Source organism: Mastigoproctus giganteus, chromosome 12 (genome assembly GCF_048544385.1).
Source record: "Mastigoproctus giganteus isolate SK-2022 chromosome 12, ASM4854438v1, whole genome shotgun sequence".
In the NCBI taxonomy this organism is placed as follows: Eukaryota; Metazoa; Arthropoda; class Arachnida; order Uropygi; family Thelyphonidae; genus Mastigoproctus; species Mastigoproctus giganteus.
In genome coordinates, this window is record NC_143586.1 from 26,483,123 (window position 1) to 26,497,542 (window position 14,420).

Below are 14,420 nucleotides of genomic sequence, written 5' to 3' on the forward strand. Positions count from 1 at the left end.
AGCAGGGTTCGATGTACTGTGTGTTGTGACACATTACTCCCGTCACCAGCATTCCAATTAACGGCGAGTTGCGCCACATACCATCCGGAAGAGCCTTCCCTCACCTTGAGCATCGATGAGCCGTAGTTGTCCAACACTTCGCCGGCGGTTCGTTGGTTTTCCCTCTTTGGACCACTTTCGGTAGGTACTAACCAGGACTGACCGTGAGCATCCCACCAGCCATTCCGTTTCGAAATTCTCTGACCCAATCGTCTGACCATTACAATTTGGCCTTTGTCAAACTCGCTTAAGTCCGTTGCCTTTCCCATCTGAAGAACAAGAGTCACACTGATTAACGGAGCTCAGTATCAGGTGTTTTTTCTACCAACTCCCGACCCGCGCCGTAGTTCACCTGCAGTTGCTTCGATTTGCAGGATTTATAAAAGTTGTGCAGATGGGTTGAGAGGTGGCAAATGAAGTTTAACATTAACAAATATAAATTACTACATATGGGAAGCAGTACCCCGAGATTAACGTATCAACTCTGTGGTACTACACTGACAGTGGTAGAGAATGAAAAGGACCTGGGGGTAATTGTGTAGGCAGATATGAAGTTTTCTGAGCAGTACAGACGGTCTGGAAGAGTAGCTAATGGCGTCTTGTCAATGATATACAGAAATGTTTCTAGCAGTGATTATCCCCTTGAATAAGGCAATGGTCAGGCCACACCTTGAGTAATGTATATAAGTCTGGAAGCCTCACCTTAAGGAGGATGTAGATCTGTTAGAACGAGTATAGAGAAGGGCAACAAGATTAGTGATTGGAACGAAAAGGTTGCTCTTACTAAGAAAGGTTTAAGTTTTGCAGATTACAGTGTCTGTAGAGTAGGCACCTGCGAGGTGATCTGATTGAGGTGTATAAACCTTGAATGGTTTTAGCATGCTCAATGCTGATGGGATTCTTCCTCTTGCTGAGAATAATCACCTGAGAGTGCATGAATTCAAATTGAGGAAAGACAGATGCAGGATAGATGTACGGAAATTTGCCTTTAGCCAGCGGGTAGTTGGTTTGTGGGACAGACTTCCATCCCTTGTTGTGGAAGTTGATATTCTAAAAAAAATTAAGGCTTAGCTGGATAGGTATTTGGAACGACGGAGGGGTGAAATGGAAGGTATTTTTTTTTTTTTTTTTTTTTTTTTTTTTGGCTGATGCTGCATAAGCTTGCTTTCTTGCATCGTATGTCTCTACTAATGATAATGCTAAAGATACAATCAGTGGCATAGCTAGGATTTTTTGTCAGCAGGTACATTCACAAAAATTCAGCAATTGCAATTAAAAAAAAAAGGTGCAATTGTCGTTCTAAAAAAGCGACACAATACCAGATTTAGGCTTCTTAGCTACAATACACGTCTACCTTTTCCTGTTGTAAGACCTCTGTCGCGGAATCTCCAAAGCCATGAATGTAGAAGGGCTGCGACTGGTCAGAACCAATTTTCAGATAACGTGTGGCATCCAAATATTCTTTAATTAGCAGGGTGAATGGGTCTATAGATAACTCTTCCCATTCCATTACACCCTCACCTTTAACTTGAATTTTGGACACGTGGTTCGCAGGTTGCTTTGTAATATTATGGTCTTTCCATCAGTATTACCTAGCGGGAACTGGGATTCGTGAGAAGAAGCAATGTTTTTTCAAGCTTCTATTTTCCAGTGCTGGTGGTGTGTCCTTGGATCCAGGTTGTGCTGCAGTTTGCAGGAGTAGAACGTGGTTTGGTCATCTGCTGCGATACTCGTTCTCTGACAACATTCAACGAGTTGTTCTTTCCGAAATGTTCGTTAGGTTACCACTGTTGTACTGAGCTGTTATTTACTGACAATAACTTTACTGTTGACCTGCTTAACTTTACTGTTGACCTTCTTAAGTGTTACCACTCGAGTGTACACCACTCGAGAATCGAAAGTGATCATAGAATTGGGTGGTGTTATTTCCCTAATTGGACGAAGTTCAGTGTATCCGACATATTTAAGTGAAAAGTCCGAGGAGTTGCACTTCCTGAGATATTTGTGCCGGCACCGCATATAATGAAAACTTCAAATTCGCTTATATATTTCGTCTTGTCCCTCTTCTACTGAATGGCGTACATACATCATCCCTAAGTATCTTTCCATCTAATTTATATTATATGTATGAACACTTGACGTTCTTCTGCATGAGTTCTCCATTTCAGAGTCCCATTACCTAATAATGTGGCCGCTAAATTCATAAGTTGAATGTAACAGGTTTGACCAATAAAGAATGTATTTATTTTATACCACAAACCATATGGTTAATTAGTTTACTGGTAGGCATACGCACAGCGACCTCTATGTTAAGCATGTCACGCCATTTTAGTGTTTGTGTTTGATCACGTGAAAGGGTTTCTTGCGAGTGTTTATGAAGATTTTGTAATATCTCTTGCTAGTAATTAACGTGGTAAAAACGGGTCACTCAGCGAGAAAGAAGGTTAAGAAAAATGAACCAGCCGTCGTCATGTGATATTATAATTTTGGCTGGAAATTCACATCCAGACCTTGCTCAAAAAATTGCTAGGTAAGATTCTTAAATATTTCTTTTAAATACCTTTGATTGCATTTGAGAATAAAAATGCTTCAGTGAAGACGTAGTCACGTTACCTGCAGTGCTGAAGATGTTACTAGTTTCAGTTTTTTTTTAAATTTATACTTTTTTAATTATTCAGTTAAAACATTGCTGCTGTTTAGGAAATATGCTGTTTTTATTGTTGTTTTCACTACCTTTCCATTCACCTATTCCAGATCAGAATTTATATATTGCTATTCGTTTTTTATTATATATATATTAGTTTTGATTTTCATTCATTCTTTTTTATATATAAATTGTCGATACTGGTATTAGCTGAAGGAATTCATAATATTTCTTAATGTCAATTCCTGGATTTCCATACTGACCAAATATCTCAAGCCTGAATTAGTTTCTGTAATAAATTAGCTTTTTTGTCCAGTTCAATAAATTTGATTGCTGCAAATGCGTTTACATGTTTGAATTTTCCAGATCGTTACAGCTGGGTGGGGAACGCGCTGTGTAGTACGAGTTTTATGAGTTGCTTACTTAATGGGTTTACCACCTCTATTATAGTGAAATGTGGTACAGCAACAAATAAAATTCCGATGTATTACATTGTTACAGAAGTAAATTTTGGATATAATGAATGTTTTTGGTGTACCTTGCAATGTTTGAATAACATTTTCGCTTACTTTTAATTAAGCTAGAAATTCAAAATGATCTTATTTTCATGCCCATTATTTTCATTATGGAAATATTAGTGAAGAACTTATTTTCATTGTTATTCCACGTAATAGTATGATAGTATGTTACATTACCTAAGTAAATTAGGTAATATAACATACTATTATAATAAGTTTCACGGTCATGGAAATTGATCTTTGACCTTGTTATCATCTTCATTGTCATAGGAATTGATTGACCTTTGACCTCTTTTTTTTTTTTTTTGTTTTTTAATTTCGAAAATTTCATTGGAATCGTCAGCCCATTGTCTAATAATTTTTAACTCATAAATAGATTAAAATTAAGTGAAAAAATTAACATTCAGGCTAAATTAATATCAATTCAATCAAAAAAAAAAATAAACTAGTTGCTTATTTTATTGAAGACTATTAAATAGACCGTATTGAAGTTATGTGCAACAATAGTTACATATAAGGAAAAATTCAGACAACAGTTTAGCTAAAGTTTACTGGAAAAAGGGTTTACTCAAAAAATTTTAGACATGTTGGAAATATAACTGGGGTACATGATGATATGCACTGCCACCCCCCCCCCCCCCCCCCCAAAAAAAAAAAAAAACAGATCACCTTTAATTGCAGTAATGATTTCCATAATGGAATTTTAATAAATTTATGGATGCAAAAAAAAAAAAAAAAATTCACAACACACACACACATACACATATGGTACATACCCAAATTATCAAACCCTTATGTTACCCTTCCGCTTTTCCTATTTTCTGTGTATTAATCCTTTCACAATTAGAATAAGTTAGTGTTTTTGGGAGTTTTCACCTGTTTGAGCAATGGTTGCTAAAAGTGAAAGGAAACTTTAATTTCAAGAAAGACTAAATTTATATGAATACGTTTTATACATCTTCCAAAGTGTTTCCTCTTCACCAGCCACATTAGATTAACACAATTTACAATATTCAGTGTACCTAGACAATCTTAAAATTATGCGACCACTTTGCCCTTGTGATTTTAAGGTTGTTTAATTTTTATGAGTTGTCAATATTAAATTTTCAAATTCTAAATAATGTAAGTTAAGTAAATTGATTAATGTGTTCTGTGAAAATAGTTGATACTTAAATTTATTTAAATTAAAGTGAAATTAAAATGTCATTCATGGGAAAAAATGTGAGCTTTGCAAATCAACGATAACAATAATAGCATACACAAATACATTTAAGCATAATTTGGGCTTCTCTTATTAGACTTAAATTCCATAATAAAAAAAAAAAAAAAAAAACAGAATCAATGCTAAAAATCTGAAGCTGACAACAGTAATGCAATATTAATTAAAAATACTAACTGCTCTATGGGAAACCAACTCCTAAAATCCAAATAAAAACATGATGATATTCTAATCCTCCAGTATAGCATCATGATCAGTTTGCAAGTATAGCATCACGATTGTATTCTGATGGAGCATGTGTGGTGTTCGCTGAATTTAAAAAAAAAAGAAAAATAAAATCTTTCAGGATTTTTTTATTTACTTTTAATCTGTTTTCAGGAAGAATTTGATAATTTTCTACATTTTCAGTAATTGTTGTATACTTTTAACACATCACAGCCAGGTCTCAAGTTACTATCAGCTCCGACTTACTTGATATAGTTATTTAAACCAATATGCTAATACCCTGTGCATTTCATCATTAATATACTGGAAATGTACTATGTACTCACAGTAATATTTTTTTTTTCTCTTATTCCCATAATATAGATATGCAACAAAAGTATAAATGCAATGCTGTCAAATAATAAAAAAATGGACTTCACAAAACACTAATTTTATGTACTGTACTTGTTCAGTAATTGTTGAGTAATACAAATTTCATTTTCAATAATTATTGTGCAATACAACAATTACTGAAAATGTAGAAAATTACCAAATTCTTTCCGAAACAGATTAAAAATATATAAAAAAAGTTACTAAAAGATCTTATTTTTCATTATTTTTAATTCAGTGAATGCCGAATTACAGGTTTGGTGACAAGTCAGAACTGTTCCATCAGAATACGATTCATGACAGGTTGGAGCTGATGGTGACTTGCGAGGTCACCGTGACCATGACTATACTGGAGGATTACCGATGGGGCCTAGTTAAACCCAAGATAAGTTGCAAACTCTGAGACCCCACAGTTTCTAGACATGGCCACGAATTCTGGAAGATATCAGAGATTACGTTTAGATTAATTTTATGCCAAAACTTTCACAGAAGAATGAAATCCAGGTATCTTTCCTTCAGGTTTATTAGTTTCTTAATTATGAAAATTAGTCCCCAAAAAATGCAAACTTGCTTTAGGCTGTATTGTTGAGATTGATGTTTGCTTTATATTTTGTGAAACATAAAGCAAAACCCCTTTGGGATATTTTTTCCATGGCATTTTTATTAAAATAAATACAGTCAGACCTCTATATAATGAAATCGATTGTTCCCTTGAAAAAATTTGTTAAACAGAAATTCGTTATAAAGAAATATGACCTTTTCAACAGTGAAAAATACTCTAAATTCAGAAATATAGTAAAAGACAGGAAGTGAATCAGAAATAGATGAGAATGAATAAATTTCCTAACATTTTTAAAACAATTAATTTATTAATACATACAGTAAGTCCCCTACATACATAAGAGATAGGTTACAGGATGTCTTACGTAAGTCGAGTTTTATGTAACTCGGAAATGACTAATAAAATACTGCTACTATATCTGTAATATGCCAAAATTACAAAAACCACATGATATCCTCAGAAGAATGAAAAAAAATAATTTTATATTTTTCAATTAATTAGTTATATATGTATATATATATATATATATTTTTTTTTTTTTTCAATTAGTTCAATTAAAAACTTTATCTGAGGACAGCAGTGAAGTAGCCAGAGTGGCACATAAGAAAAGAAAACATAAAAGGAATAAAAAATGCATGTTATTCTACTGTAAAAACTGCTATGTATTTCATAGCCTTGGTTGACTTCATTGGTGCTGATCCCTTCACCGTTTCTCATATTCTGTCTTTGGCCTTTATTATTGTGTTCACTGTTGGCACTGACAAATCTAAATTCTGTGCAATACTTGTTAATGTTTGACCATTTTCATACATCATTATTATTTTAATTTTCTGATCCAAATCAATTGTTTTTTCTTGATAGATTTGTTAATACCGCTGTCACTTATTCTCTTAGTCGGCACCATGATAATGGTCAGAATGAAATTTTCTGTAAAGAACTTTGCAGGGTTAAGGTGGAAACACGCTGTTATTACCTCACATGAGCTTACATGCTCACATTTTACTAAAGCACATTTCTGGAGATCACCACCATAAAACAATAAGGACAATTTGCAGTTTCTGATTTATTGAGCTTTTCTGTTAGTGTAATCTATTATAAATAACAGATTACACAAACAGAAATATAACAGAAAAATAGGTAGTAAACTTGATCTTGTTGCATTTGCGATACTACTGATAGCTGGAATTTTGTGGGCTTTTATGTTATTGTGGTGAAATGCATGTTTCCCTTCACTGAAATCCTTAGTTATATATAAAAAAAATGTAAATAAAATTTCAGAATCTTCTCTTCATTCCTATTTTTTAAGCTTTGTAAAGTTGTTACTCCATATCTCACTTGTGCAATTTGTGTGTGCCACCATGTTCATCATGATTGGTGATTGATTGCTTTTTTTTTTTTTTTTTTTTTTTTGCTGTTTTAAATTTTTACAATCCAAAAAAAAAAAATCGGAAAAAAAATTTCTGTAAGTCCAAAGTTACGTTGTTGTTGTTTGGTTTTCAGGAGCATTAGCAACTAAGGCCATATTGCTCCGGTGCGGTGGTCATTCCCTGACCTCTCCGCATCCTCCGTATTTGGTGGTGACGGGCTCGAACCCCGGTCTAATCAAGAAGCGTGTGCTACGCACTGCCGCTCCTTCCCACCTGGCTACGGAGGCGCCCCAAAGTTACGTAACTCGGGCTTATGTAAGTCGGGGGCTTACTGTATTAAGAAATGACTACTTACATGATATGCACAATATATTACTACACTTTTAAGAATTATGTCATAAATATTTGATTATATTTTTGTTGTACACTAGATTCTACTACTGTACACCGTTCATAAAAATGTTCCCATTTGTTTAAACACCCAAATATATTTTCTGTTGCATTTTCTTCCCACTGAAGTCCTTGATGCAAAGTTTCAAATGCTACCAACATTTCTTGTTTGGAAGGTTTAATATTGCTATTACCCTCATTCCCTTTGTTGCCCTAATTTTATCATTTCTGGCTAGTTCTTTAAATACTCTCTAAAATGTTTGAGTCACTCAGATATTCAGCTATTATGACATCGTTATCAACTCCTAAAAATTCGTCAAGTACAATTTTTCTCAATGTCTTGTAGTAGTTCATCCCTCTCATGGCTGTTAATTGGCATTTAAGCAAAACCTGCTTTTGCAAAATAATTCTTAATCATTGTTTCCGTCACATCTTGACGCAACACTTTCGTGAACTCTGATATGCACATCTGCAAATCTATAACAGAATCTATAGGTTGGTTGGTTGGTTTCTATTCTCAGTATAATTTTGTTCAGTATGTGCCTTCGGTAATGCATTTTCCAATTCTTGATAATGCCTTGGTTTATTGGTTGCAGTTCAGAAGAGGTATTTGGAGGGAAGAAAGCAAACTTAACACTTGTAAGTTTTAAAATTACTGTGTGAAGGTAGGCAGGGCAGTTGTCAACAATCAATGCAATTTTTCTGTGTTCTTTCGTCATCTTTCTATCGAAATTTAAAATCCACTGTTCAAAATTTTTTTTTTTTTTTTTTCAAAACTGTTTTTTTCCAGTGGGTAGTCTTCTTCGATTACAACTCCACTTTCATCAGAAATAACTTTTTCGAAAAGCCATGGCACTCTTTAAATTTGTCCAGGGAACCAGAACTGGCTTGAAATGTTTTATGCCCCAGAAAAGATGCGTAATCCATAGCCTTTTCTTTTATTAATGGCTCTGATATCGGCATGTTTTGGTCTCAAATCAACTTCATCCACTTAAAAACTGCTTCATCTACATCTTCATACAGGCATAATTTTGCACACTTCCGAATGGATCCCATTTCCTCAAACAGTTTGAAAATCGAAACAGTTTTTCAGAATGGTTAACAGCAGGAATACCAAATTTTAGGTGCCTCCGTAGCCAGGTGGGCAGGAGCAGCAGTGCATAGCACACGCTTCATGATTAGACCGGAGTTCGAACCCATGACCACCAAATACAGAGGATGCGGAAAGGTCAGGAAATGACCACTGCATATCCCCGGAGCAATATGGCCTTAGTTGCTAATGCTCCTGAAAAAAAAAAAAAAAACCCAAATTTTAAAGCAATTTCTTTTTTTTAACACTCCGATCAACACTATTAAGCACTTCCACTTTTTCACACTACACTCAAGGATTTCCTCTTGGTCATCGTAAGGTAACTTTCACAGCAGCTAAAACAAAACTGATTCCATGTAAATACAGGCGAAATTTAATGAAAGTGTGGATGACTCATTTCTTTGAAACAGACAGATCAATTTCCGGGATAACAGAAAATTACTCTCTCCTAATTATCTAATAGGGTGCTTACAGTAGAAAACAGGTTGATCAGACCCAATGTCCACATCAGGAATATGCCTTAATCTTTGCCAATGGCTGTGGGCACAGATAACAGTTGACCAGCACAACTTCTCAGTACAGTAGTGTATAGGTTTTACTTCTTCTTTTTAGCTATTGCTGACCCACTGCTGGGCAAAGGCCTCTCCCAGAACCTTCCATCTTTTTCTATCCCATGCCATGGTTGACCAGTTTCCTCCTGCAGGGTTTTGCTGTCACCACTAAATTGTAAAATGTTATAGCTCTTAATTTGTGGAATTTAGCTTTAGCTTTTAGTTCTTAATCCTTTTACTTTGTAATTCGTGCTTTCTACAGGCCAGAGGTCGAACAATGCGTACTCGGGTCTCTTGAAATCAGTTTGTTATGTGGAAACTATTACCAAGGAGAAATCAAAGTTCGCTACACAGAAAAATTTGCTATATTCACTATAAAAAAAGGTCCGACTGTATGTTTATAGCTTTCTCTCAAAAATAATGAAGTAATAAAAATAGACATAAAATACACTTTTTTTTTTTTAATGAAAAACTCCAAACACGAAAGGTGTCAAAACCTATAGTACTTAGTACCGTGCATGGGTTGAAGGAGAAGTATGGGGGGGGATGCCAGAAACTTTGCTCTAGAGACTAAACATGGGTTTCACCACTTCAAGCCTCCAATAAGCAAAGTGGTGGTATTTCACCGGTTGATGAAAGTCATCTACCACCTATAAATGCCCTGTCATTAATATTTGGACACCTGCATATTTATAAATAACCTTTATTTACAGGAAAACTAATAACGTGTGCTGAAATCTGTAATATTTATGGCAGCCTTCCATATCCATGGAATAGTCTCCACCAGTTTTTTGTAAATGTCTTCTTATATTTGCTGTCATTCAGCCTTCAAAGTGGTTCAGCTGGTTTTTTTTTTTTTTTTAGGCTGTCTCCTCAAAATTTTAAGAATTTCTTAAAATTCTCACCTTTAAAGGACATCCAATGGACAATGATATTTACAAAATTTTTAAATGTGCCAAGAAAGTGACACAGTTAAACATATTTGATTACAGTTATTATGGGCTGATGCACCTTCAAAGAGAAGAATGATGATATCCAACTCAGGACCCTGGGTTTGCCAAGCCCATACTCACCAGATGAGAGCCCGTGGTTTTTGTTATACTCATCATATTCATTTAGCCTATAACATACATCTATGAAACTGCATAGTTTCTCAGTGCTTATGTCACAACAGATTGATATTCAGATTTGTTAAAATGCTTTTATTACACTAAGGTTATGCCCACTTGTTTGCTGTGTGGGAGAGACCATCAGCATCTAGTTTACTCAACCGTTTTTAATCATCCTATGCTTTTCCCCTAAATGAAACAAATTAGTCTTACAGGTGCGGCCAGTCTTCTCAACCTTCAACCCATGCATGGCACTAAGTACTGTTAGGTTCTAATACATTTCATCTTTGGGGTTATAATAAAAAAATAATTAATAATACACCAAAATGGCATCTGTTAGCTCCCTCTTTTGTTTTAATTATAAAATGAGTTTTTAGCTTTTTTTTACTAAACTGAAAACTGTTTTGTTGTATGATTTGTTGAACTCAATTATTATAATTATATTAACTCAGTCATAATTATATAAGTTGCTAAATTCAGTTACAGAATAGTAAACAGAGATAAATGAGAGAAACTAATAATAATAATGTCTGTTTCGAATTAGGAAATTGAAACAGAAATTCACATGGCATCTGGCAGACATAATGTGAATGTCTATTTTTGTCAGCTGTCTGTGTTTAGTTTCTGCAAAGCTGGTGAAAAAAAAAAAAAAAACTGATTTATTGTAATTAATAATACAGGAAGTTCTCGGTATTTGTTACTCTGTTTTTGATATGTTCTGTTAATTCATGGTCTGTGAGCTTACGTCAGGTCATATTGCTGTAAAATCAGTTATAGTTTATGTATTTATTGGGAATTTCTCACCCCATTTATCTCTACAGTTATTATTATTAGCCATATGATGCAAGGAAGCCTGAGGCTTATGCTGCATGAGAGAGAGAGAGAGAGAGAAAGAAAGAAAGAGAGAGGAATCACCATGAAAGAGAAGGATGATAATATCCAGCTCAGCACCCTGGGTTTGCCAAGCCCATACTCACCAGATTAGAGCCCATGGTTTTTGTTATATTCACATTCATTTGGCCTATAACATACATCTGTGAAACTGCATAGTTTCTCAGTGCTTATGTCAACAGATTGATATTAATATTGCACTGGCAGCCTGTGTCTGTTAGCTAAAATTGTCAGTTGGTTTGGTTTATATTTAGACATGCAAGAGGGTGAATAGAAAATAAGCAGAAAGTATGCAGTAAGCTGCAAGTTTACTGTAGAGATTGCAAGTTCTGTTGTGGTGGGGTTCCATTCGCAAGCAATAATTTCTTTATTCACTAATACTAGGTGCATATTAAATAAATTTTTGATGAATTTGTTGTCTTGGTTAAGTCATCAAATGATGACATAATTTCTTTTTAGAAATATCACAGACATCTTGTTACTGACGCAGGGTATGCCAAATTTGGTTATTTTATTTATGTATTTTTTTTATGAAAACCCCAAACACAGAGGTATTAGAACCTAGAGTACTTAATGCCGAGCATAGGTTGGAGGTTGAGAAGATGACAGAAGATATTTATTGACATTAGACTCGAACTTATGTAGACTGTAATTTTCAGGAAATATGTACGAAGGAAGGTTGTTCCAGAAAACGGCAGTTGAATAAATAAATGAGGAAGATGAAAAGTTGGTTCTGTGAGTTTGAAGGACAGTAAATGGATATTGGCTGGTGGCAGTATGTGTTCGGGCTGTTTTGAAAGAGAGAGAGGGAGGGAATTATAGAAGCCAGTTCAGAAGAATAGTGCCCATGGAAGTATCTGAAGAATATGCATGCAGCAGAAACGGTGTCTATGAGATCGAGGGTGGAGAGAATCTGTTAGAGATGAGTCATTAATTAACCTAACTGCCCTCTTCTGAATGGAATCTAGAAGCCTGAGAGAGGTTTTGGGGGCACCGCCCCAGATGTAGGAAAAATATTTCATGGTAGGGTGGATTTGCGATTTGTACAGAGTGAACAGCTGTTTGGAAGAAAAGTCACGCCGAGAGCAAACGAGAAAAACCAAGTTTTTTAGATGCAGAGGAAGCAATATTTGTAATGTGCTTGTGCCAAGAGAGAGATTAGAAGTTAGGGTAATCCCAAAAGAGATATATCACCTTGCCCAGAAATTGGAGTGTCACCAAAGATAAGCAAAGGAGCAAAAGAATAATTTTTGCGAGATATAAGACAGGACTGAGTTTTAGAAGGATTGAAATCAACTAAGTTGTCTTTGCTCCACTGGAGAATTACCTGGAGATCAGCATTTGAGGAATCGGTAGCAGATATTTGAGAAGTTGAAGCTGATTGAGCAGGGCAAGGTTTCTCAAACTGGAAAGTGGAATGCAATGTGCTATCATCGGCAAAACTATGGGTAGGATTTGCAGTCAATAGAAGAAGGTCATTAATAAACAAGAGGAAAAGAGTGGGGGAACTGTCCCTTGAGGAACACCAGCATTAGTGGAGAAGTTAGAAGACAGCCATCTACTATCACGTGCAGTGAGTGAGCAGTCAGAGAGAAAACTGGATAACCAATTACAAAAACAGTTGGCAAACCATAAGATGGAAGTTTTTTTAGAAGACCTTTGTGCCAAATACAATTAAAGCCTTTGAGATGTCAACAGCAACTGCTTGTTTCCTCAAATTTTTCAATTGAATTTGTCCATAAATGGGTAACATAAGCTAGAATATCACCAGTGGATCTACACTGATGGAATCCATACTGGCAATTGTTTATCAGACGGAAGGTTTTTAGATAGTTTGAGTTGGCGGTTGATTGAATTCTCCATTACTTTAGAAAGAGTAGAAGTAATTGCAATCGGACGATAATTGGATGGGAGGGATTTGTAAACCTTTTTAGAAACTGGCTGGATATGAGCAAATTTCCAAGCAGAAGGAAAATCTCCTTTGGAATAACAAAGTGAAAAAAGGCAGCAAAGAACAGGAGTAAGTTCAGGAGCACAGGTTTTGAGAACAAGTGGAGAAATACCATTAGGACCTGGAGCTTTCTTAGCATCAAGATTTGTCAACATCCTTTTGACGGAAGACCATGGAGGCATCGAATGTGGCATGCTGGGACTGGAGGGAGGTGTTTTACCAAAACACCTCCCATGAGTTGGAAGAAAAATGGGATTCTAGCAGGTCAGCTTTATTCTTGGTTGAAGTGGCAACAGAACCATCTGGTTTTGACAGAGATAAGAACAGAGATGGGCAAAAGTTGCGGCCAATAGCTTTGGCAAGAGACCAGAATGCTCGGCTACCATTAGGGCAAGAAGCAAGTTTTCTACTATTAGCCCTTTCAAAATCTAGTTTGGACTGATTAATAACTGCTTTACAATTGTTTGCGAGTTCTGGTGTAGGCATAAAATGAAACTGAAGAATTGGAAATAAGCCAATTATGATATGTAATGTTCTTCTCTTGAACAGCCCTAGCACATTTATTGTAAAACCAAGGTTTAGATAAAAGGACAAGATTTTAAAGTGGAGTGTTGCAAAAAGGATTCCATTCCTATGAGAATAATTTCACTGATACAATCTGAGAAAATATTGACATCAGAAGTTTTGAAACAGTAATCCGACCAAGGAAAAGAAGAAAAGAAATCTCGCAGATCATCTCATTTTGCATTCTTGTAATGCCAAACTATACGAGGTTGGGAATAGCCATGAGATAAAGGCTCCTTTGGAGAAGAGACAGTCATCAAGTTGTGATCTGAGATGCTTAAAGGACCATTCACTTTGACTGTGTACATAGTAGGGTTGTTTGTGAGAAAAAGATCAAGGGTGTTGGCTGTATGGTTAGAATTGTCCGGTATTCTGGTAGGTAAATGAACAGTCTGTGAGAGGTTGTTAGTAATTGCAAAAGCACCAGCATCTCGACCAGCTCGGTCTGTGTGACTAGAAAATGGAAGCCAGCTGGAGTTGTGAATGTTAAAATCACCAAGGAAAATTACCTCACTGTTAGGAAAGTTGGACTGGAGAAAGTCAAGTTGCAAAGAGAGGAAGTCAAAGAGTTCCAAGTGATTAGTGGAGTTGGGAGAACGGTAGAGACAACAGATGAATTTGATAGAATAAGGTAGAGTGATTTTAAGACAGAGAAGATCGAAAAGAGAAGAATCCAAATTACAAGTCTCTGACAGGGAATATCGAAATGGACATATGCATAAGTACCAACTTTTAGGCGAAAGGAATCATACAGTGAATAATTTGGGCAACTGAGATGAGCAGTGGTTGAATCAATAGATAACTGGGATTCTGTCAGAAAAAGTACATGGGGTTTGGCAGTCTCTAAGTGGAAATGGACATCATTGAGATTAGAACTGAGACCACATATATTTGTGAAATGAACTAGGAAGTGTTTGAGAGGTTTAGATCT

The 14,420-nt window shown here is 35.6% G+C and overlaps 1 protein-coding gene across 2 annotated transcripts in view; it reads left to right on the forward strand.

The window, feature by feature from the left end:
- The first annotated feature begins 2,367 nt into the window (after nt 1-2,367).
- The window catches only part of LOC150076807 (phosphoribosyl pyrophosphate synthase-associated protein 2-like), a 93,131-nt gene continuing 81,078 nt past the window's right edge, over nt 2,368-14,420 (forward strand). For both annotated transcript variants that reach the window (XM_090386941.1, XM_090386942.1), the window contains exon 1: nt 2,368-2,569. In XM_090386941.1, the coding sequence (XP_090243067.1) occupies nt 2,493-2,569 (77 nt within the window). In that variant the 5' untranslated portion in view covers nt 2,368-2,492. The remainder of the gene's footprint in view (nt 2,570-14,420) is intronic.